The sequence below is a fragment of the Trichechus manatus genome, unplaced genomic scaffold (genome assembly GCF_000243295.1).
Source record: "Trichechus manatus latirostris isolate Lorelei unplaced genomic scaffold, TriManLat1.0 scaffold00006, whole genome shotgun sequence".
Lineage (NCBI taxonomy): Eukaryota > Metazoa > Chordata > Mammalia > Sirenia > Trichechidae > Trichechus > Trichechus manatus.
In genome coordinates, this window is record NW_004443942.1 from 13,214,627 (window position 1) to 13,239,016 (window position 24,390).

Sequence of the window (24,390 nt, forward strand, 5' to 3'; positions counted from 1 at the left end):
CAGGTCACCAAGGACGGAGTCCTAAGTCTGCCCGCAAGTACTAGGTGAGCTTGGATAAGTCACTTTACTTCACTGGCCTTCAGTTTTCTCTTTTGTAAAATCAAGTGGTTGTTCTTAATTAATGTCCCACATTCCCCTCATCATTCCTACAGCCCTTTCCTTTTTCTTACTTGCCTTGATATGTAAAATGCCTGTTGTTTCCAACGAGTCACTTGAAGAGAGACCTTCACTTTGTAAAGATGTATGTCAGTGTCTCTGAGAAAAAGCACAGGCCAACCCCCAAAAGAGCACTAGTTGTTTTTTGTTTTTTAAGAAAAAAGACAATTGGAGATATAATTTAATAAAATGAAGGTTGCCCAGCCTTATTAATGAGCCAGTTTCAATTGAAGTGAAATCATGTGTTTTCTTAATAAGGGAGATTTTTAGATTTTATTTCCTAGAACTATCATAACAAAATATCACAAGCTGCGTGGCTTAAAGCAACAGAAATTTATTCTCTCACAGTTGTGGCGGCTAAAGTCCAAATTCAGGGTATAGGTGGACCATGCTGTCTCTGAAGGCTCTGGAGAAGATTCTTCCTTGTCTCTTTCGGCTTTGGTAGCCCCAGGTGTTCTTTGGCTTGTGGTAGCTTAACTCCAGCCTCTGCCTCTGTCTTCACACGGCCTTCTTCCCTCTGTGTCTGTCTGTGTCTCTTCTCCTCTCCTGTAAAGACACCAGTCATATTGGATTAGGGCCCACCCTACTCCAGGGTGACCTCATGTTAACTGATTACGTCTGCAGAGACCTTGTTTCCAAATAAGGTCACATTTGAAAGTAGTGGAGGCTAGGACTTGAACACGTTTTTTTTTGAGGAGGCAGTTCAATCCCTAATATTTGCCTTAGGTTATAATTGTCGAGATGGAAAGTTTGAAGCCACCTATTAATGAAATGAATTGTGGATTTCCTCACTTTTATAATTAGATGTTTTAAAAAATCTATATGTACAGTAAAGTAAATGTGTATTACATCTTCAAATGGCAACTTCAGTATAGCATTTTGTTCTGTTTTGGTATTACCAGGAATTGTTGCTGATGCTTTAACAGCTAATCATATAAGAATTGTTTTCCCTTTAGCCAGTCCAATTGGTCTTTCATCTTTTAGTTCATCATCCACCCACCCATCCATCTACCCATCCACCCATCCACACATTCATCCATCCACCTACTCATCCATCTAGATGGGTTGTTTCTGACAGGGTCTCCCAAACACGTTGTAAGAGAAATTTTTCTATCTTGATGTCCACTCCCTAAGGTATAAACAAATGACTCAAGTATCACTTGTTTTCATGTAGCACCTTTATAATTCAACCAGAGACATACTTATATGTTGTTCAAGTCTCCTTCATTTCTTACCAGTTCCCCTGGGCAAGCTACTTAAACTTCCTGAGCCTCAGTTTCAGTCTGTGAAATTGAAATTCTACTTTCCACCTCGCAGGTTTATTGTGCGACTTAAATGTAATAATAGGTAGACAGCTCTTAGTGCAGTGTCTGGCACGTGTCAATCCCCTCTCCTCTATTTAGTTGTCAACCTGTCCCATATTGACTATTGTTCAAGTAAAAGAGGTTGCCTTTTAGCCCCATATCTGGGCTTTGATGAGTATATCTGTTAAGTTTCTTAGAAAAGAAGTATCTGAAACTGACTCTGACTAAATTAAATCAAAAGGAATTTATTGCAAAGCCACCAGGAGCTCATAGAATTGATTGGCAGGTTGGAGAAACTAGTATAGAAAGAGGCAGGAGGCAAGGAGGCTCCCACTGGCCAGGATGCAGGAAGGAAGGAATAGTTTTATAGCAGGAATAGTCCAATAAATAAGCTTAACCGTCACTTCCTCTGCTTTCTACTTTCTCTATCTGACAAGACTCAAAATTCAAGGAAAGGGAGAGTTTGATTGAGCTTAGGTCACATGCCTGCTCTGTGGCTTTAATGGCCATCTTAGAAAGGAAAGTTCCATCCGTTCATATCCTGTAGTAGTAGGAATGTTCCTGGGATTACCCTTCCACCAAAATACACTGCTAGTGGATAAGGAAATGCAGTTCCCTCTAAGGAACACAGGATAGCCAGTAGGAAGAGGAAATAGATACTAGATGGCCAAAAAGTAGCAAATGTCAATGACGGTCAGCATGTATGTGCTCACACTATCTATCCCAACATGTTGTTACAGACTGAATCTACCAGTTCTCAGTCTTTATCTGGGTAAACTTAAGGGTCTTGATTGATTTTAGTTTGTTCTCCTAAGACAGCCCTTTCCATCTCCTGGAATATTTTAATTGCTCGTTCCTGGACCTTTTCCAAGTCTTGTTAAGTCTTTATTGAGCTGTGGCAACTGGAGCCACACAGTATTTTGCATGCTGATGTAGTGTGGTTCATTTCAAGGAGAAGATAATGTGTTTGATCTTACGTTCAATATCCTTGGTCAGCATTAATGGCATTTATTGGAGGATAATAGGTTTTATTTTTATATCACTTGAGCACCCAGCAATGCAAGCCTTGCTGGCATTGAGGGGTCTAGCATTTTAAAACTAGAGGAGTAGCAATGAACAATAAAGTCTCTTGGTACCATTTGGGAAAGGGGAAAAAGAAACCAAGATCCACATTTCTTCATACCTCCAGGCTGTTCTCTGAGTGCAGTGAAAGGGTTTGCGGTTTAAATCCAACTTGATTTGGTTGTCAATTCTGACTTGCTAAATGTGTAACCTTGGACAAGTCACTTTAATCTTGCTGAGTTTCAGTTTTGTCATCAGTGAAATAGAGACCATAATGCCTAGCTTGACAGTTCATTGTAAGGATGAAGTATGATTTCATGTGGTTACACATGTTAAGGCTTTGCAGAGTATCTGGCACATAGTAGAAACAGAACGTAAAAATCCCATTTCCTCTTCCTCCTGTACTGAGGGACAGGAGACATCAGGAATCATTGAAGTCACTGAGTCCTATTGGGATTAGACAAGGAAAGGCTTTATGGAAGAGGGGAGTCTGGAGCTAGTCTTTGAGGGAGGGAAGAAGCATGACTTCATGGAATGAAGGAGTGAGAGCAGGAATAGAAGAGAGACAGCACATCTGAAAACTGGTCATCAAGAAGGTCAGCTAGTTTTCTTTCTGGTTATAAGCTGGATAGAAAAGGGTGGAAGATAGTAAATGAGATACCTGCTAAAGAGATGAGCTTTTGTTTTAGAGGTTTACGAGTCCAGATGGCATAAAATCAAACACTTAAGATGTTAATACTTAAGATGATAAATTCATCCTTGATGACCTGGCCTATCTCAAAGAATAGATTAATTGGTCTGTTAAGCAATGAACACTTCTCCTTCAAATTTTTGCCTGTATATTTTTAAATTCCATACAGTGCCTCTGGAACTTGTCACCAACTCTTTTATTTGGCTCAGGCTGTGTTCTGACCTCCTCTTTCCCATTATCTATGTGAATTGTATCTCTGTATCTGCTCTTCCAGATCACTCTGTTCAGAGAGTCATAGAATGTTTAAGATAGGCTATTCCAATCTACCCACTTTCAGATAAAAAAAAACTGAGGCTCAGAGAGAGGAAATGAAGTGTCAAAGTTTATGGATTTTTGTAAGCATTGTATAATAGAAAAACCATAGGTTTTAAGTAGATTTCTTGCTATGTAATAGATACAGAAGCTTAGATATGTTTTTTAACCATTGGAACCTCCCTTTCTTTCTCTGAATAATAGGGTTGATAATAACCTGCCTCAAAGGGAAGTTATGAGACTTAAATAAGGAAATACCTGTAGAACATCTGGCAGAAGAGCTCAATAAATGTCAGTTCGCTTCCTCTTCCTTTTGGAACGGATCCATGTTCTGGAATTTAAAAGAAAAAAAAAAAAGAGGATGTGTCATCCCTTAGGGGAGGACCAACTAGAGTAAAGCTAAAATTACAGAAGAAATCTAAGGGCAAATGAGTATTTTTTTTGCTCGTGTTCTTTTTCCACAGTCAGTATCATTCTGGAGAAGGAGGTGAGCAGCATTTCCTCCTTAGCCCCTGTGCCTTGGGCTGGGATGCTTCTTGTGATGCTGGTTGAAATTCAGGCTGACATTTGAGGGGTGAGACAGATGGCTGTCATCTCCATTAAGAATAACCGCACCCCAGCCCTTTATCTACAACTCTGCAAATGTGCTTGGCTTCTGTAGCAGGTTTATGTGTTGGCAATTTCAGTGAAATGATTCCTTCCAGCCTCAGACATGTAAAGACTTTCAGATGGCCCTGCAGCTTTTTTCTCTCACCTTTACTCATTCTGAGAGTCTTGAAATTTACGGCCCTTAAGGCTACAAAGATTGCTACCCAGAAGTGAAGGAACAGAGCTGGGATTTTTTTCTCCAATTAAAATTAAGAATAAAATTTTTCTTTTAACTAAAACACACACACACACACACACACACACACACAAAGCATAATCTGTTATAAGGCATGGGGAATAGAGCACATATGTGCAAATTAGAGAAATTGGGTTTCAGTTTTCGAGTTGCCACTTATCTGTTCTGCAGTCTCTGGCTGTGTGATCTTGGCTATATGATCTTGAATATTCCCGCAGTCGCTTTCAGAATAAACTTCTGGGACACTATAAGCTTATTCCCTTTAATAATATTTCCACAAACTATTACAAACATATAGAAAGATTTAGAGAATAATGTAATGAACAATTTTGTACCTATCACCGAATCTGATTAAATCTTAATATACTGCCATATGTACTTTCTTTAGAAAAGTTATAGTGTTGAAGTAGCTGTATACCCCTCCTGCAGCTCATTCCTCTTTCTCCTTATTCATAAATAACTACTTTGTTGGAATTGGTCCTTATCATTTCCGTATATGTTTTCATACTATTACTGTGTGTTTATATATCCATAGGAATATGTAGCATTTTTGGCATTTTTTTTAACTTTATAAAAATGATCTCATGCTGTGTTTATTCAGCTGCCACTTGCTTTTGTCACTCAGCGTAAAGTCTTTTAGATTTATCCATGTTCATATATACCTCTAGTTCATTCATTTTAGTTGCTATGTGGTAGGTATGTATTGTATGAACAGTATGAATTGTACAAATAGTATTGTATGAATAGTCCCCAGCTTACTTATCCTTTCTTCTGTTGACTAGTTTTTACCATTACAAATAATGCTGGAAGGGATATATTGCTATGAGTCTCCTTCTGCCATATGCATCTTTAACTTGCTTTATTCTGTAAACTGCCTCTAACACAGTTATGCCAATTGATTTTTGTTAGGTTTATTTATTATATAATTACTTGGTAACTCCACCAACTATTAAGAACGCTACATTTACTGTCTTCATTCATTCAACACACACTGTATGTTCTCTTTGGCAATGCATTTTGCTAAATTTAAAAATCAGATATCAGAACATGATACCTGAAATCAGAAATCAGAGCATTATACCTGCTCTCCATAAACCCTGTACTATAGGCAAGTCCTGTAAACTTAAGCATATTATTAATATTAAGATTACCTACTCAGTTCTTTGGGCTATAGTAACTTACTCATACCATCATTCTCAAGTTTAGTGCATGTAAATTATATTGAAATCTTTAGACCTTGTATTACTTCTTCTCTTTTGCTTACAATATGAAGAGTGCTTCTGGCATTATAAAAACTAAGTATTACTTGGGATACAGAAATATTTTAATTTTTAATAAGTTTCCCTTGGTTATGGTCGGAGTCCTCTGGTCTTGTTGCTTAGCTGCACAGAATGTTGTAACTATTAAGAGCAAAGAAAACGTTTTTGTTGTTGTTTGAGTTTAATACAAATGTTTGCTTGTCGTATCTACCATAAAAACCAAACCAAACCCCTTGCCATTGAGTTGATTCCGACTCATAGTGACCCTGTAGTACAGAGTGGAACTGCCCCATAGGGTTTCCAAGGCTGTAAACCTATGGAAGCAGACTGCCACATCTTTCTCCCATGGAGCAGCTGGTGTTTTCAAATCGTGGACCTTTTGGTTAGCAGCCGACTGCTTAACCGTTGCACCATCAAGGCTTCTTTTGGCATATCTAGCAGGATTGAAATTGGACTGTGGAAAGATGCTCAGCCATTGCTTGTGCAGGACAGCAGGTCTGGGTTTCCTGTTTGTATTGTCAGTCGTTTCACCCAGAAGCAAATTTACTTAGCTTTGCAATAGGACAGAGGACAGAAAGTACTGCAGCATGCACAAGCAACAGCATCACAAAGGCCTCAGACACCTGAACACAGCTTTTGCTGTCCCATAACAGTATGGGATTTGTTTTGGACCCAAAATACGGGAACTGGCCCTAGTCTGCGTCATATTAGCACAGAGAAGCAGGGTCTATGGCTTATCAGTTTAAAAAGCCTTGAGAATCCACTAATACCGGGAGGGGTGCTGGCCCAGTTCCCATTTTAAGTGCAGCTGCGGGCAAAAATGATGCTAAACATTTCTGACATGTTGAAAGACACCCTTGGATCACTAATCAGTACCTGCAACGCTAGTAAGGCCTTCATTTATCTCGAATGATGATATTTCCTCACTTGATATTATAAGAAGTGCACCTAAGGGTCAGAGTTTTCATCAACCATCCTCAGAAGCTGGAGGAATAGATTAGAGCCCAATTGTTAACTCTTACCTGTTTTGTTGCTTCAGTTTACTCAACTTCAGCAATTCTGGTAGAGAATGGGGGAGATAAAATACTACTGATACGAAGCTTTTCTGCCTCCCTGGAAGGGAAGACTTTTGGTTTCATATTGAGCATATTGTAAGGTAGCAATATAATAGTTCGAGAGAATGACTAGGTTTTGGAGTCAAGCAAGTCCATGTTCAAGTCCCGACTGTACTACTTCCTAGCTATGTTGACCTTTACTTTTCCATGCCTCAGTTTCCTCATTTTGTAAAATCCAGTGTTACAACAGTACTTTCTTCCTACAGTGGTTTTGAGATGTAAGTGCTTGACAGAGCACTCTGCTTGCATTTGGTTAGACTCAATAAATATTAGCTGTTGTTATTATTAAGGAGCCCTGGTGGCCCGGTGGTTAAGCACTCCTCTGCTAACCAAAAGGTCGGGGTTCAAACCCACCAGCCGCTTCTTGGGAAAAAGATGTGGCAGTCTACTTCTGTAAAGATTACAGTCTTGGAAACCCTATGGGGCAGTTCTACTCTGTCTATAGGGTCATTATGAGTTGGAATTAACAACGAGTTTTTTTATTGTTATTATTGGAATCCCTGGGTGGAGAAAATGATTAACACTCTTGACTGCTAACAGAAAGTCCACCTACAGGAGCATTGGGAAGAAAAGGCCTGGTGATCTACTTGTGAAAAATCAGCCATTGAAAACCCTATGGAGCATAGTTTTACTCTGACACATATGGGTAGCTATAAGTCAAAGTTGACTCCATGGCAGCTGGTTATTGGTTATTATTATCATGTGGATTAGAGTTAAAATTTTTGGCTTGGAAGTTAGAATACTTGGATTATGAGTCTCAGCTTAATGGTTACTTAGTCATGGACCCTTCTGAAGCTTAGTTACATCATCGGGTAAAATAAAGACAATAGTGTAACTTCCTGCCTTCCTTATAGAGTTTGTGGGAGCAGCAAATGAAATTGTTTTAACTTTTTTTTTTTTTTTTAACTAAAATACTATTCAAACGTAACCTATCATCATAACTTACATATTTCAGGAGATTTTATTAAATGATAAAGCTGTATGGAAAAAGACACAATATAACACTTGAACCACCATTTGCTTGCAGGAAATAATGTTTGACTAATGGGTAGTATTAATTCAATGATTAGTACTAGGTACTATGTTTTTCCTTTTAAGCTACTCTATTTTCATAGTGCTTTCATTTCCTATTTATGCGGTAATAATTATCTTTCTTTATCACAAATCCCAGAGATGTGTGTTTTAGTTACAACCTTTGCTTACAATGACTTAGTGTAAGCGCAATGATATTTATTTAATTTGAGGATGAGGTGGAAGAATCACGTATTTGGTCAAGATATAATTATCATATGTTTCCTAACAGACAATTCTGAATGTTTTAAAAGGTGACAATTTTAAAATGTTTTAATTTTAGTAAATGGGATGACAGAGTTTTCATTGTACTGTATGCTAATGATTAAACATTCTACAAATATTTATCATGAATTTTGATTGAGTATACAATAGATAAATTCAGGCAGATAAAATGAAGACTTATTTGTCTTGCTTGATTTTTAAAGTATTCTTTTATCAAGATCATTAGCACATTAGGGGTGTGTGTGTGTGTGTGTGGTGTTTGTATATGTGCGTGTATGAGATGAAACAGAAACATTAAGCTATTATAATTGTCTATCACTGTTTCCATTTTCAAAAACATATGGCAATGTGCACTGTTGGTATAGATGTATTATTTTCATGTTCTTGCTTTTCACTTGACTCATAGGTGTAGTTAAAAGGGCACACTTTGTAGTGACAGATTTTTCAAATAGATGTTTCCTGTGAAGATTTTATGAAGTAGAGGTTTGTTTTGATTCTATAACAGAAGTGTAAACAGAATGCCAAGGAAGGGGTCATGGCCACACTTTTCTAGATAAACAAATGGTCTAGTCAGTAGAGATTACATCAGGCTGAGGATTTGAAGTATTTTAAATCCCTGTTGGGGCAAACATCTCACAAAAGGCACTAGTATATTTTCCAGCCCAAAGAGAAACAGCAGAGTGGACATCTTGGAATTTTTAATGACTGAGTTTTTTGCAGGACTTTCAACTCATTGTTTAAACCATTTATCACTGAGGAGTAATAGTCATTTGTAACATTTGAAAGGTTAAAGTGAATGTGACTCTAACATATACCTTGACAGTATATTTCCTGTCATTTCTCGTCTTCTTCTAAACATGAGGCACAGGAAAAAAAATCTGGTTATTTGACTACTAATATGTAAAAATCCAGAAGTATAGATCAGATAGGTAAACGGAGTAATTTTTTTGTATTGTAAATTGTTGATTTACCTCACAACGGATAGGGTTACTTTTCAAAGTGATTGAGGGGACAGAAAAATTTAAATTTGAAGTATTTGGCAGTTTTGATAATTTCAGGTCAGTCAGAAATAAAGAGTAAAAGTGCCTCTGATATTATACTGTAAACGGATATGACTTGGGGAACTTTTCAAGAACTGGGTATGGCTTGGGCCTGGATAAAGACCATAGAGAGGCAGTAGCATAAATAAAAAACATTTTGTTATAGAAGTTTTGAAAAACCAAATCAATAAATATTTTAAAAATTGTTTGCATTTTAGAGCCAGTCAGCATCTTTGGCATAGCTGCAGGCAGTAAAGAAGCATTTGAAAGGAGGGAACAATGTCTGTATAGAGGAAAAGTACCCTCTGCCAATAAATGTAAAATGGAAGTGTTTTGGGAACTTTGTGGTAATGAGATGCTGGGTAGTTTTGAATTGTGCTTCTGCAAAGTTACCAAACGCCAGAAAATTTTACAGCTTAGAAGTCACTTCATTTGATGATTCTGAATTTGTTTTTTTTTTTTTTTTTGAGTGACAGGGATAAAGCGCAGGCGGTTTTAGAGACGGTCTGCTGTTTCCCCTTTTGGTACTGCAAAGGGAGAAGTCAGTATCAGATTTTTAGATTCCTAGAGATTGTCCTATTTTTATGAAAAAAAAAAAAATCTCATGATGTTTATACTTGAAATTCTTAGCTTTGTAGATTTTTCAGGATTAGATGCTAGCTGCACTGGGTTTCTTTCTTGGGGAGCCTCACAGATGTGGATCATTTCCATTCCATCAAATTTCATTCCTGTTGAGCCAGATGATAGTTAAAACGTCAGTGTCCTTCACGTTGGAAGATTCTCCAGCTATGAAACAAATGCAGGGGCTGAATACATACTAGTCTTTAGTTACTATTAAAATATTGCTATTAGCCAAACTAGTGAATTCTCATAGTGTCAGTTACTGATAGCATTTCTAGGGACTCAGTCTCCTGCTGCTGTGCCTGTCCTGTGGCTTCCAGATTCCCCTGTCCTCCCCGCCAGTACTCACCCATTGACTCCCCGGCTTATTCTCAGTTATAAAGTTGTTTTACCATATTGTCAATTAATGCCTGGCCCCTTGACAGGAATAGGCCTGGTTATCTTCTCCCTATTTTATCTTTTGGAAGAGCTGGAAAGGAGGGTTAAACAGAAGGACTAGGTAGCTCAGTGAGTCTCAGTCATTACTTCTATCCTGGGGCGATTTTCAAAAATGCGTATGCCTGGACCCCACCAGTTGATCTGGTCAAGGATTGGGCATTGATTCATTTTTAAAAACTCCACAGATGACATATTGTGTGACCAAGAAGATCTGGTAACTGGATCCAGACCAGTGATTCTCAAACTGTGGTGTTTGAACCAGTAGCATCAGCTTCACCTAGGAACTTACTGGAAATCCAGATCACAAGTCCCCACGCTAGACTGACTGAATCAGAAACTTTAAGGTTAGGACATAGCAGTCTGTTTTTTTAATAAACACTCCACATGATCATGATGCATACCAAAACTTTGGAACTGCTGATCTAGACTAACTTTCTAAGGTAGGGAAGGAGGTTCCAGATATACTCAGCTCATATCACTATATCATATCCAAAGCATGGATCAGGCACAGATCCAAATCTAGGAATAGATCAGATACCAAGCATCTGAGCAGGCAGAAAACAGACATCCATACTGGCAACCCACCATGCTAGGGAGATCTGTCATCAGGAGGAAGGGCCTGTTTGTGGCAGATCATGATTAGAGTGTGAGCTTTGGAGAAATGCTGCCCTGGGTACAAATCCTGGAAGTTTTTATTAGCTTAGGAAACTAACCTCTCTGAACTTTCATTTTTGCATCTTTAAAAAGGGGATAGTATTTCCTACCTTTCAAGGTTGTGGTGAGAAATAAAATAAAATTGTGAATGGAAAATGCATAGCAAGTACAAATTTTCAGCACATATCCATTGTAAAATATATTCTCAAGAAATTATTGCTATTATCATTATCATCATCATCATTCTTATCCCCATCCAAGAATGATCAATACATGGGATGTGGGCTGCCATGTTTTCCTCTTGTGTCTATGACAGATATTATAAGTTAACTCCAGCAGTCTTTCCACTTCTCTAGGGTTTGACCTTGAATCCTTTCTAATACAGCATTCCAGGCAACTATAACCATACCATCAGACCCGGGTTTTAAGATAAACCCCATTTGCCACCCTATCTTCTTAGCAATATTCGTGTTTCTCCCTTTTTTTCTGTCCACATTTACTGAGCACCTGCTCTGTTTGTGTCTAATAATTCTATAATAATGCAAACTGCATATGTAATTAAAAATTTTCTAGCAGCCCCATTAAACCAAAAAAAAAAAAAACCCCATTGCGGTGAGTTGATTCCGACTCATAGTGACCCTATAGGACAGAGTAGAACTGCCCCATTGGGTTTCCAAGGAGCGGCTGATGGATTTGAGCCACCGACCTTTTGGTTAGCAGCTGAGCTCTTAACCCTGTGCAACCAGAAATCACAGTCGCCCCATTAAGAAAAGTAAAAATAAACAAGTGAAATTAATTTTAATAATTTTTTATGTAACATAGTGTATCTAAAATACTATGGTTTCAACATATGGTTTCAACATATCATAAGTATAAAAATCATTGAGATATTTTACATTCTTCGTTTTGGAAGAAAGTCTTTGATATCCAGTATTTTTTTTTGCACTTACAGTGCATCTCAATCCAGACTAGCCATATTTTAAGGGCTCAGTAGCCACATGTGGCTAACCCATTGCTGTCGAGTCGATTCCAACTCATAGCTACCCTATAGGACAGAGTAGAACTGCCCCATAGGGTTTCCAAGGAACGGCTGGTGGATTCAAACTGCCTGCCTTTTTGTTAGCAGGCAAGCTCTTAACCACTGTGCCACCAGGGCTCCCACATGTGGCTAGTGGCTGCCATATTGGAGCATGCAACTCTAGGTCCTCAGCTCATGGACAGATATAAGGCCTGGTTCCACCGTGCTCGCAGTTTCATCAGTGACTTAGTCACAAGCAAATAAATTTTCTTGTAGTAAGTGTTGTTACATCCCAATTGGACTTCCATGAAGAGCAGAGTAATATAGTCTGTGGGAGAATAGAACGTCCAACATCTCTGGTGTCATATTTCTTTTCTTGTTTCTACATCTTGTGTATATGACCTGAAATATCAGCCCCATGTGGAGCCTGCAGGTCGTATAGCCTCAGGCCTCATCATTTGCTGTATGAATGTAGGTTCAACTCAGTATTGCTGGTGAGAATTTGTTTCTTCTGTCCTGCCTTGATATTAGTCCATAGTAACATGGAAACTCAGCCATTTATTGAGCTTCTGATCTGCTAAGCATTGTGCTAAGCAATTCATGTAGAGGGTGATGGGAAACCTATCAATGGCTTCCAGCCATTCTTACAGTACAATCCATATTACTTAAAGAAGACCAACCTGATTTGAGCCATGGCTAACTGGTAGACCTGATTTTCTACCATAACTCCATTTCTTCACTCTACTCCTGCCACCCAGGGCTCCTGGATCTTCTTTTTCCCACTTCAAGCCTCTTTCTTGGCATTCTGTCTATCTAGAATGCTCTTCCCAGGAGAGTTGTATGATTTACTCCTTCATTTAATCCAGATCTTTGTTTAAATGTTCTCAGAGAAGCCTTCCCAGACCTCTCTATCTAATTTAGTACCCTCATCACTCTCTATCCCCTTGCCCTACTTTGTTATTCTTCATCTTAATATCTCTACTCCAAAATATGTAACATATTTCTTCGCATATTTACTTATTGTTTGTCTCCCCACTAGAGTGTAAGTTCCATCATGGCAGAAAATGTATCTCATTTGTACACCATTTTGTTTTCTGTGTTTAGAAGATCGCAAGCACATTGTAGGTGTGTGATTGTTGTTGTTGTTAGTTGCCGTAAAGCTGATTCCGACTCATCATGACCCTATGTGTGCAAAGTAGAACTGCTCTACAGGCTTTTCAAGGCTGTGACCTTGCAGAAACAGATCACCTCTGGGTGGGTTCGAACCGACAACCTTTCAACTAATAGTTGAGTGCTTAACCATTTGAGCCACCCAGTAACGCCAGGTGCATGATAAATATGTGAGTAACTTCAGGTACACATTATCTCGTTTAATCTTTACAACAACTTTGTTTTATTGTTGTGCTTTAAGTGAAAGTTTACAATTCAAGTTAGTCTCTCATACAAAAATTGATACATACATTGTTATGTGACCCTAGTTGCTGTCCCTATACTGTGACAGCACACTCCTCCTTTCCGCCTCGGATTTCCCATGTCCATTCAACTAGCTCCTGACCCTTTCTGCCTTCCCATCTCACCTCTGGACAGGAGCTGCCCATTTAGTCTCATGTATCTACCTGCGTTAAGAAGCACACTCTTCACAAGTATCATTTTATGTCCAATAGTCCAGTCTACTCCTTGTCTGAAGAGTTTACGACTTTTATATTAAATGAGAGACAAGTACAAAAGATTGTCTGTAACTTGGGTAAGTTCACACAGCCATGTGGCAGAGCTGAGATTTTAACCAGAGCTCAGATTTCTCATCACTGCACTTTCCCATCTCTAGGGAGAAAGAAGCCTTTACTCTGACCTCTGCCTGTGCTCCTGGATTCCTGCAAATTCTTCAACAATACAATTAGAAACCTTTTGGCTTTCTTGGTGTAATTTTCTACTTCCTCCTCCATTTATACATTGATAGATAGCAACAGCCAGGGGAACTGGATGTAGAATTTGGTGACAGGTTTCAGCAGTGCTATCAACATATGCATTGCAGTTCCCAGGGCAGTCATTCAGTTGATGTTCATGAAAATACATTTTGATTGCTGCAGAATTGCTCCCCTTTTGGGATCATTTTAGGGCCCATCTATGTTAGGTGATAACTGAAGGCTTTGCAGAATAAGACAGTGTAAGGCAAGTGACAGATAGTGAGCCATCCTTTAATAAGCCTCACTTTGAGGATGGGAGACTGCCTCAGGAACAAACACAGAGCTGTCTGGTGCTTTGATTTTCATTTCAACCCCATTAAACAAAATGTGTTGAGCTCCTGCTCCACCATGCCTTGGGCTTAGAGCTAGGGAAATTGTCCTGGTTATCAATGGCTGTGTAATGACCACCTCAAACTTAGTGATGTAAAACAACCACCATTTTACTATGCTCATAAATTCTAAGGGTTAATAATCCAGGCAGGGCACAGCAGAAAGTACTTGATTTCTCCATGACATCTGGGCTTCAGCTGAGAAGACTTCAAGCACTGAGGGAACTCAAAAAGCTGGGACGTGGAATCATCTAGAGACATATTCACTCACATGTCTGTTGCCTGGGTTGGGATGACTCCAAGACAGGCTCAAATGGGACTACTGACTAGAGCATATATACACATATGGCCTCTCCATGTGTCTTAGGCCATTCAGTTCTAAGGGAATATTTTGAGATGGAGCATTCAGAGAACAAGCTTTCCAGATGATGCGAGACTTTTGACAGCTTTGGAAATCACCCAACATCATTTTTGCTGCATTGTACTGATCACAAGCACATTTCTAAGGTCAGCCCAGATTCAAGGGGAGGCTAATTGGACTCCACCTCTTAATGGAGTGGCAAGGTTACATTGAAGTAGAGCATGTATGATGAAAGATGCCATTGCAGCCATCTTGGGAAAATATAATCTTCCACAGATACAGAGGAGAAAATGATATTTATTACCACATGTGAATACCAGGAGTTTGCCAACTGGTGAGAGGCAAGATAGATATATCAGACTTACACCAGGCAGCTTAGTTGTTTTTCTTTTTAAATCGTGGTAAGTATATATGTAACAAAACATTTGACATTTCAGCAATCTTAACATGTACATTTCAGTGACATTAATTATTGTTCAACCATCACCCTTACCTGTTCTCAGATTATACCATCACCCTTAACAGAAGCTCAGTGTCCCTTGAGCACTGAGTCTTTCTTTCCTCCCTACCTCCTGCCTGCCCCTATGGGGCCAGTGTTGCTTCCCCAAGCAAAACTAGGTAAGTGTATAGAGACCAAAGCTTATTAGTAACCATGGTGTGAAAAATTGTATATAAGATTTAGTATGGAGGAAGAATTCAATGGGAATGAGGGGATATGAAGGAGCCCTGGTGGCACAGTGGTTAAAGCACTCAGACGCTAACCTACCAGCTGCTCCACAGGAGAAAGATGTGCTCTTGAAAAGATTTACAGCCTTGGAACTCCTATGGGCAGTTCTCTGTCCCATACGGTCGCTATGAGCTGGAATGGACTCGAAGGCATGGGCTTTTGGTTTTTTGAGGGGATATGTTGAAAAGCAGAATAAGAGGAGCAGAAAACTTCCAGGACTCTGTACTTTCCTATAATTTCATCTTCTTCTACTTTGGGAGCTCGTAAGTCACCTGAATCGCAAAGCACCCGGACAAGGAGTCACAGTCACTGATGAAGGGGAAAAAAAGGGAATTTTTCTCCTTTGCCAGTCCTTCTCCCAAGTTCCCTTTATTTTTCTGCATCATCTCCTTGTTTCAGAAAGGCAAAGAACAACACATTCATACCAAGAATCCCTGAAGGAGAAGGCAAACTTCTGTGATAAATGAAAACTTTAACACAGCATTATTTTTCTTGCCATGTTTCAATTTTAGATACCTTTCTTTAGAGTTCCTCTGGGTAGTTGTGGAACCAAAAGAATCATAAGCTGGTGTCTTCACAGGAGAGAGATAAAGGACCTCAGAAAAAGAGTCACTTTGAGGATGCTTATGTGACCATTGGTCAAACAACAGTTTTGTTTCTTTTATTTTAGTTTTGAGTATTCCTTTTGAACTGGGTATTTTTAAAAAAACCCAGAAACATTAGTACACAATTCACATCTTCATTAATTTTGTAATTTAATGATGAATTTCTGCATTATCCCTGGGGAGAAAACCTAACATTTACTGAATCCGTATTTCTTGGCCAGTACCCTGCTCGACACTTTGTCATACTCTCTCAGTTAATCTTCCCAAGAAGTCTGTGGGATGGATCTTATTGCTCCCATTTTAAGGTGGTGCCACTGAAGTTCAGAGACATTAAGTTTCATCCTAAGGTCACAGAGCAAGCAGTTGACAAAGCTGAATTTGGATACAGGAAAAATGTGTTGTAGGAGCCTAGGGGATATAGACAAGAGTAACGGAGCTCCTAGTAAAATATTTCTGGAATTATTCAGAAGGCTTTATGGAAAATATAGGCCAACACCACACTGTGATGATGTTGATGATGATAATGATAACAGCAGTGGTAGACTCTTCCATTTTTGGAGGACCTACTGTGTACAAAAAATGGTGCCAGATGCTTTACAAAGTTACTTCCATGATCATTGATTACATAAATGTATCTTGAGTATCACCCCTGTAGCAGAATATTTTAGGAGCTGAGGAGACAAAGAGTAAGCCAAGTTTTCTACTCTTTAGTCATAGCATCATTGTTTGCATTTTATCACACAGATAATGGAGCGCATTTTGTCAAACTTCTCATAGGTGGCGGTGCTGAGATTTGCATCCAGGGCTGTCAGCCTCTTTCCATACAAACTTGGATACATCTGGAAATAATTTTCTTTCTTCTCAAAAAAAAAAAAACAAAACTATTGTTATAAAAGATACATGTTGGTTGTAAAAAATTCAAAAGTACAAAGTGAATAAAATAAGTAGTATAAGTCCCTCCCATTTGTCCTCTAGCCAACCCCCTCAGTGGAAGTCACTGTTAATAGTATAATATACATTCTCATAGATTTTTATATGCATATAAAATATATATAAATTACTAATATAATCTCCACATGTAATATATAATAATATATATTCAAGTAGAAGGGCACTTGATTGAGTTACTACTTTGTCTTTTGCTTCTTACTGCTGTGATGGAATTAGAAAGAATGGGAACTAATTCCCTTCCATCTCTCCTATGTACCTCCTTCTCTGAAACCCTACCGCCATATTCATTCTGCCCATAACCACACCCAGGGCCTTGAGCCAAGGACAGCTTCTAATCCAGCAGGGTCATTGTTTCAATTTTATAAGATACATTAGAGGTTACTTTGAACAAGGTAAAGCCACAAGCCAGCCAGACCCCAAACATGGGGCATTCACAGCCACAGTTGAATTGGCTCTTCCAGTAGATTGTTTGGGTTCTTACTAGTGAATCACTAAAGAAAACAATGCGTTAATTGATAATGGCTATTGATGCCCAATGCAAATGACATATTGTATTGGACAAATCTACTTCAGGAGACCTCTTTAAACTGTTCAAAAGCAAAGATGTCACTTTGAGGACCCAAGCCATGGTATTTTAAGTTGCCTCATATGCATGGGAAAGCTGGACGATGAATAAGGAAGATCAAAGAGGAATTGATGCCTTTGAATTATGGTGTTGGTGAAGAATATTGAATATACCACAAACTGCTTGAAGAATGAACAAATCTGTCTTGGAAGAAGTACAGCCAGAATGCTCCTTAAAAGCGAAGATGGCGAGACTTTGTCTCAGGTACTTCGGACATGTTATCAGGAGGGACCAGTCCCTGGAGAAGGACTTCAGCTTAGTGTAATGTAGAAGGTCAGTGGAAAAATGGAAGACCTTCAGTGAGATAGATTGACAAAGTGGCTGCAACGATAGGCTCAAACATGGCAATGAATGTGAGCGTGGCGCAGGACCAGGCAGTGTTTTGTTCTGGTGTACATAGGGTCACTATGAGTCAGGACCAACTCGACGGCACCTAACAACAACAACATGGATGCCGCGTTACTATTACAGATGGATTAGTAGAGTTATTCTGAGCCATTCCATGGATGCGAAGGAAGAAGGAAGGAGTAAAGAACAAGATGGTAATGACAGTGCTTGATGAGCACTCAATAAATATTAACCAGTATAACAATTATTATCATTATTATTACTAGTGGAGAGACAGGCTTCTGTTGCCATCTTTATCCTTTGTTCTATGACATTTGATATTCCCAATATTCTATAATTAAACTCAGGTCATACATCAACAATCCTCAACATACATTTTTTATTTTCCCAATCTATAGTCTTGTTTCCTGGGGACCATAATTGATCCTAAACAAATATTTCATTGAGTCTTCAAAGAGGTATTTTAATTTAATTATCTGCAAATGCCTGTCTACTCGTAACTTTCTGCCTGAACTATCAGCCAATAGAGGAAAGAGAACATTTACTCAACCAATTTTAACTACCATCTCATGATTAAGTCTACCCACAAGTAGTAGTAGTAGTATTACTACTAGTAGTACCTACATCTTGGGAATTGTTGTAAGGATTAACTAAGTTAATATAGGAGGTAAGTATTGCTATTATCCTCATTTTACAGTATAGAAGATTGAGGCTGGGTATTATACCCAGGTTCACTTAGCTAGAAAGTGGCAAACCCAGGATCATCTAACCTATGTGGTGTAGCTCTGTTGTATGTGCTGTTGACCTGTATGATGTGCTACAAGCACCGTCTTTTACTTTTTTTGAGCATCTCTACCAGTTGGAAGGGAATTTGGTATTGTTAGAAGGAGACCATTTCTTCTTTGGGCATCTCTGTCACTGAAGGTTTGGTCACTTTGAAAACTTGGGCATGACAGGAATAAAATATGGACGTTTTGTAGCCTTTGTTCTTTGGTTAGGGGGGCAGGGATCCTGATGCCAAGGTCAGATCTTTTCAGGAAGTATATCCAAGATCTCGGTGGGAATTTGGGGCCAATATAGAAAAAGACAGTCTTCCATTTTTGGTATTATGGAATCTGTTACATAATTCTTGATATCGTTTCAATCACATCCAAATTATTTGTAACTTCTCTGTCATAATGTGGTTCAGCCTAGGTTTCTAGAGTCACAGATCTGAGCTACCCCATTTACTAGATGTCTCACTTTCTTCATCTGTAAAATGAGGAAACTTTCACCATATGATTGTTGGGAGAATTAAATGATATCATATATGTATTTAGTTCTTGGTGCTCTCTAGGATCAATACTGTCATGTAAATATTGATAGGTAATGTGAGGATTGTAGAAAATCTGCTACAGTTTCTTCAAACTTAATTAATAAAGCATTAATGATAAAACTTGTAAATAACATCATACTATATTTTGATATAATTATCTCCAAAGAAGGAGCCCTAATGATGCAATGGTTAAGCTCTTGGCTGCTAACGAAAGGTCATTGGTTCCAACCCACCCAGTGGCTCCATGGGAGAAAAGACCTGGATTTCTGCTCCCATAAATATTACAGCCTAGGAAACCCTATGGGACAGTTCTACTCTGTTCTATACTGTTGCATGAGTTAGAATTGACTTGACGGCACACAACAACAACATCTACAAAGACATAAAGCTATTAAATTTTAAAGAGATTCCAAGATGGGTGAAGTCCATGTGGTCTAGAGAGCAAGTGTGTAAGACTTCATGGCAACAGCCTGGGGTTGAAATGGTGTTTGAAGCCAGGCAGGGACATACCTATTGCAACTGCATTGGAAGAAGATATTCTAGGTCAAGAGAACAACATGAAAAAGCTGGAGAGGTAGGAATGAACTCATACATTTGCAGGGCAGTGATAGGGTGACCTCATCAGAGAAGGGGGTTTACTTCCAAGAACAATGGGTGATAAGACTGGGTAGGTAAGGATGGACCAGACTTTAGGGATGTTTCATAAAATCATACCTTTCTCCACACTGTTCATTTGCCTGGAGTGCCCCTTCATGGGCAACTGTGGCTGACAAAACAATGTCCATTCTTTAACATTCAAATACTACCTCTTACAAGAAGGCTTCTCTCTTTTCCTCATTCAGAATAGAGTCTGATGAATTTCCACTGCAGTTTGTCTTTGTTTCTCTTATCTCAAGTGACCACACATGCCAGTTTGCTTAGGTCATCCTGAATTATGCTTGTTTTCCTAGCGTAATTATTAGCAGAGCCCTCTTTCCCTCTAAAGTATGTCCTGTTTGTATAATAAAATATAAGGTCACCTGCTTATAACAATTATCACTTCTCCCTTGTGTTTCAGTTAGTTACATATTGAGGTCTGGTGGCCCCTATTAAAATGTTCATGAGAGCAGAGACCATATCTACTCATATTCCCAGTAGAGACCTTAATAATTATTTACTAAATGGATTTAAATAGAGATTGAAAACAGAATCTAAGTCTCTATTCCTAGACTCGCTTGTGTCCTTGGAATCATCTGGTATTGCACCTGCACGTACTAGGTGCTTGATAGGTCTGTAAATTTGATTAGACATCCATGGGGTTATACTATTTCTGGAGTGTGCTGGTGATGACTTTAGCACAGACTGAAGCATGTCATCATAAATCTTTCCTTCTCACCGCTTACTAACCTGTGCACGTTTCTCACTGACAGTTTTGGGTGGCCTTAAGGCCTAAAGAAAAATTTTCTTTGGAAAATCCAAGGTTTTAAATCATGAGTCAGATGCATGTGCGTGCTTTACTTTGAACAGAATTGCATGTTGAGTGACTAAAACAACTCTACTTTGCGGGATTTAACCTTTCTCATTTCTAGTTCCCTGTTAGGAAATTTAAAATAAAAATTAATGAAGATGGATAATATTTCAATTGATTGGTGCATTGATTTAGCAGTTCGCTTAAAAAACTATATTGAATTTTTAGTTTTATTGGCAATTAGCATTATTTTTGGGGGGGATTCTAACTGGGACTTAAATTCTCGTTTTATAACCTTTTATGATACATGAACTTTTATAACCCATTTATGATATAGATAACCCTATTTAATTTTTCTTCTTAAAATTTATAAGAAGTTATATTGGCAGATGTTAAAGGGAGTAAACGATATAAACTTTCCCATATTGTTTATTACAGAGTAGTCATTTGTATATCTGTTTAAACTTCTTGATTATGAGAGAAAAGCATAGTAAGCTGTGAAATCTTGGTTTCTAACTTTAATTTTTTTAGTACATTTGGTAGTGTTAGATCTGCTCCATCCTGTCGTATCTTATGGATTAAGGATGCCATCGCTATTTGAATGTGTGTGTGTGTGTATGTGAGAGTATGCATGTATTTGTGTGTGTGTGTGTGTGTGTGTGGATGTGTGTGTATCTATATTAAAACATATCATGCATTAACCCAGAGGTTGAATTCTAAACCCTATAAAAATGGGCTGCACGGAAAATTAGAGTTTAACTGCTGAAGACCCTTAAATAGAGTCCTGAGGGTAAATCTCTTTCCTACTCACAGCACAGTCCCATGCTCACCACCATTCCCTGTGGCCAGCGCTACTACTTTGAACATTCTCATTGGTAAATGCCCCTTTGCAAGGATATAGTCAGACCTTCCTTTTATTTATCTTCTTTGGTCTCAAGAAGCAGTAGACTTTCTTCTATGGGTTTGGTTCTTTATTTCTTCTTAACCTTCGAGTAGGATTTCCCCACTTCAGCATTATTGATGTTTTGGGCTGATTACTTCTATGTTTTGGAGAGCTATCCCAAGCATTTTAGGGTGCTCAGCAGCATCCCTGGCCTCTACCCACTAAATGCCAGTAGCACTTCCCTCTCCAACTCATCACAACTGAAAATATCTTCAGGCATTGTCAAATGTCCTCCAAGAGGAGAGGGTGAAAATTGCATTGGGTTGCGAACCACTGTCTTGGAGCTCCTCCTCTGCAGAAGGCCTTTCAGAAGTTGGAAGAAGAAATGACTTTAAAAAACACTTACCTATAGGGTCGCTGTGAGTCAGAATCAACTTGATGGCAGTGGGTTTGGATTTTTTTTTTTTTTTGGTACCAGTTATGTGACCTGCATAAGCCACTTTCTCTGCAAAGTGGGCATAATAACATCTTTTAGAGTTGTTGAGATTTCAACCATATCAGGTATAGAAAATGCCAGGCATATAGCAAGCATCCAATACATAGTATTCGCTGTCAATCTTATTTGGTTGAGTTGCAGCTAACTTTTCCACCACCAGTGAATGCAAGTTAAGAAAAAGCATCTCCTTTTCTCTCACCCTGCAAACAGAGCACGATGAATGTGGCAGTGGGCAGCACAACTGTGACAAGAATGCGATCTGCACCAACACCGTCCAGGGACACAGCTGCACCTGCAAACCGGGTTATGTGGGGAACGGGACCATCTGCAGAGGTAAGCTGGCTGTTGGGGGGTGAGCTGTGACCTGCCACCCTGCCTGGATCTTTGTGCTCATGTGGCAGACCCTCTTCACCATCCTGGTGGCTGAGCGTGGCCAGGGCTTCTGCTCCTGGTCTATCAGCTCTCAAGGGTACTGTTCATCACAGAGGGAGAAAAATGCTTTGAGTCTAGCTTTTGAGTTGGAAAAAAGGCAAGGAGGGTGGGAGGGACATGTTTCCACAACTTGATGGCTCTGTTCAGTTTGGCCCCTTCGGCTGGGTTTGTGAAGGTAGCTCCAGTTGCAAATATTGGCTTGTGTTCCTCGTGATCAAACAATTTGTAGCATTATTTGTACTAACTGAAAACCGGAAACAACCAAAATATGCATCAGTAATAGAAGGCTTAAGGAACCCTGGTGGTACAATGGTTTAAGCGCTTGGTGGCTAACTGAAAGTTCAGCGGTTCAGAATCACCCAGTAGCTCTGTGGGAGAAAGACCTGGCAATCTGCTTCTGTAAAGATTATAGCCTAGGAAATGCTGTGGGGCAGTTCTAGTCTGTCACACAGGGTCACTATGAATTGGAATCGACTCCATGGTACCCAATAACAACAATACCAAAAAATCCAAACCTGTTGCCATCGAGTCGATTCCAACTCATAGCGACCCTAAAGGACAGAGTAGAACTGCCCCATAAAGTTTCTGAGGAGCTGCCAGCGGATTCAAACTGCCAACCTTTTGGTCAGCAGCTGTAGCTCTTAGCCTCTGCACCATTAGGGTTCCTAACAACAACGATAGAAGGCTTAAGTTTATTTTTACATATTTATTTCATGGAATAGAATGCAGTGTTTTAAAATTCTCTCTCTTTACTCAGAGGGCAAGTGAGCACTGTTCTTGGCCACACTCGGGTATCTGCTTGGGTGGGGAGCTTAAGTTTTCACCCCCACCTTGTGTTTGGGAACGGTTCAACAATTTGGAAGTCAGTACTCTGGCTTCTCTCTACATTCAGAGTCAAATTCAGAGACCTCCCTCTGGCTCATGAGGACATTCAAATCTGGTTGCTGGTTCCCCTCAGTTGGCATCTCTCCTGGCTCTCTCCCTCACTCTCTCTGTGCCACCACACTGGTTCCTTGCGATGCCTCGAACATGCCAACTGCATTCCTGTCTCAGGGACTTTGTGCTTACTAACCCCTCAGCCGCAGTGCTCATTTCCTTCAGGTCTCCACTCACATTTCCCCTCATACAGAAACTTTCCTTGACCACCCTATCTATAATAGCACCCCCGTCGCTTCTTAGTCTCTTATCCTGCTTGATTTTTCTTCACACGTACAACCTGACAGAACATTATACGTCTATATATTTATCTCCTTAGTGCCTGCCTCTTACTAGGATGCAAGCTCCATGAGAGCGATCATTTCATCTTGTCCCCTGCCCTGTCCCTTGCAACTGGAATGGTGCATGACACATTGTAGACAGCCATTAAATGTGTGTTAACTGACTGAATCAGCCAAAAAGAAGAGATACACAATCACGTTGAAAGAGGCAACATGTACAAAAACCCAGGAATTCCCAGAAGAAATGCTAATAGCAATAATAGTAATATTTAACATTATATATAGTACATATTATGCGCTAAGCATTGTTCTAGCTCTTTATATCTCTCTTTCCATTTAATCACAACCGTCTGAGTAGGAATTATTATCACCCCATTTTACAAGTGTCTAAACTGAGGCACCAAAACCAAACCAAACCTGTTGCCGTCGAGTCAATTCTGACTCATAGTGACCCTATAGGACAGAGTAGAACTGCCCCATAGAGTTTCCAAGGGGTGCCTGGTGGATTTGAACTGCCTACCTTTTGGTTAGCAGCCATAGCTCTTAACCACTGTGCCACCAGGGTTTCCAGCTGAGGCACAGAGAGGTTAATTAACCTGCCCAAGAACACATAGCTAGTACTATTGTCAGTACTTCTCTGCAGCAATGTTCTGACATGTTGGTGATGACAGAGAAATAATATCTGACACTACAGTCACCATTTTCGTGCATTAGATTGAGGAAGAATTTTAAAGGATTCATTTTATTCTATATTGGTGAGGGTAGGTAAATAGTTTCACATAAGACTAACATAAACAAATGAACAAAAAAAAACCGTTGCCATTGAGACTAACATAGTAAATTGGAAAAACTTGTTTGAATGGCAATTTGACAGTGTCTG

General features: G+C 39.3%; 1 protein-coding gene across 1 annotated transcript in view; it reads left to right on the plus strand.

Annotated features, from left to right (window-relative positions):
- Positions 1-24,390, plus strand: part of NELL1 (neural EGFL like 1) — a gene marked incomplete at its 3' end in the record, with an annotated part of 870,822 nt that overhangs the window by 496,445 nt on the left and 349,987 nt on the right. The window contains exon 14 of the mRNA XM_004369835.2: positions 22,072-22,194. Coding sequence (XP_004369892.1) covers positions 22,072-22,194 — 123 coding nt within the window. The remainder of the gene's footprint in view (positions 1-22,071; positions 22,195-24,390) is intronic.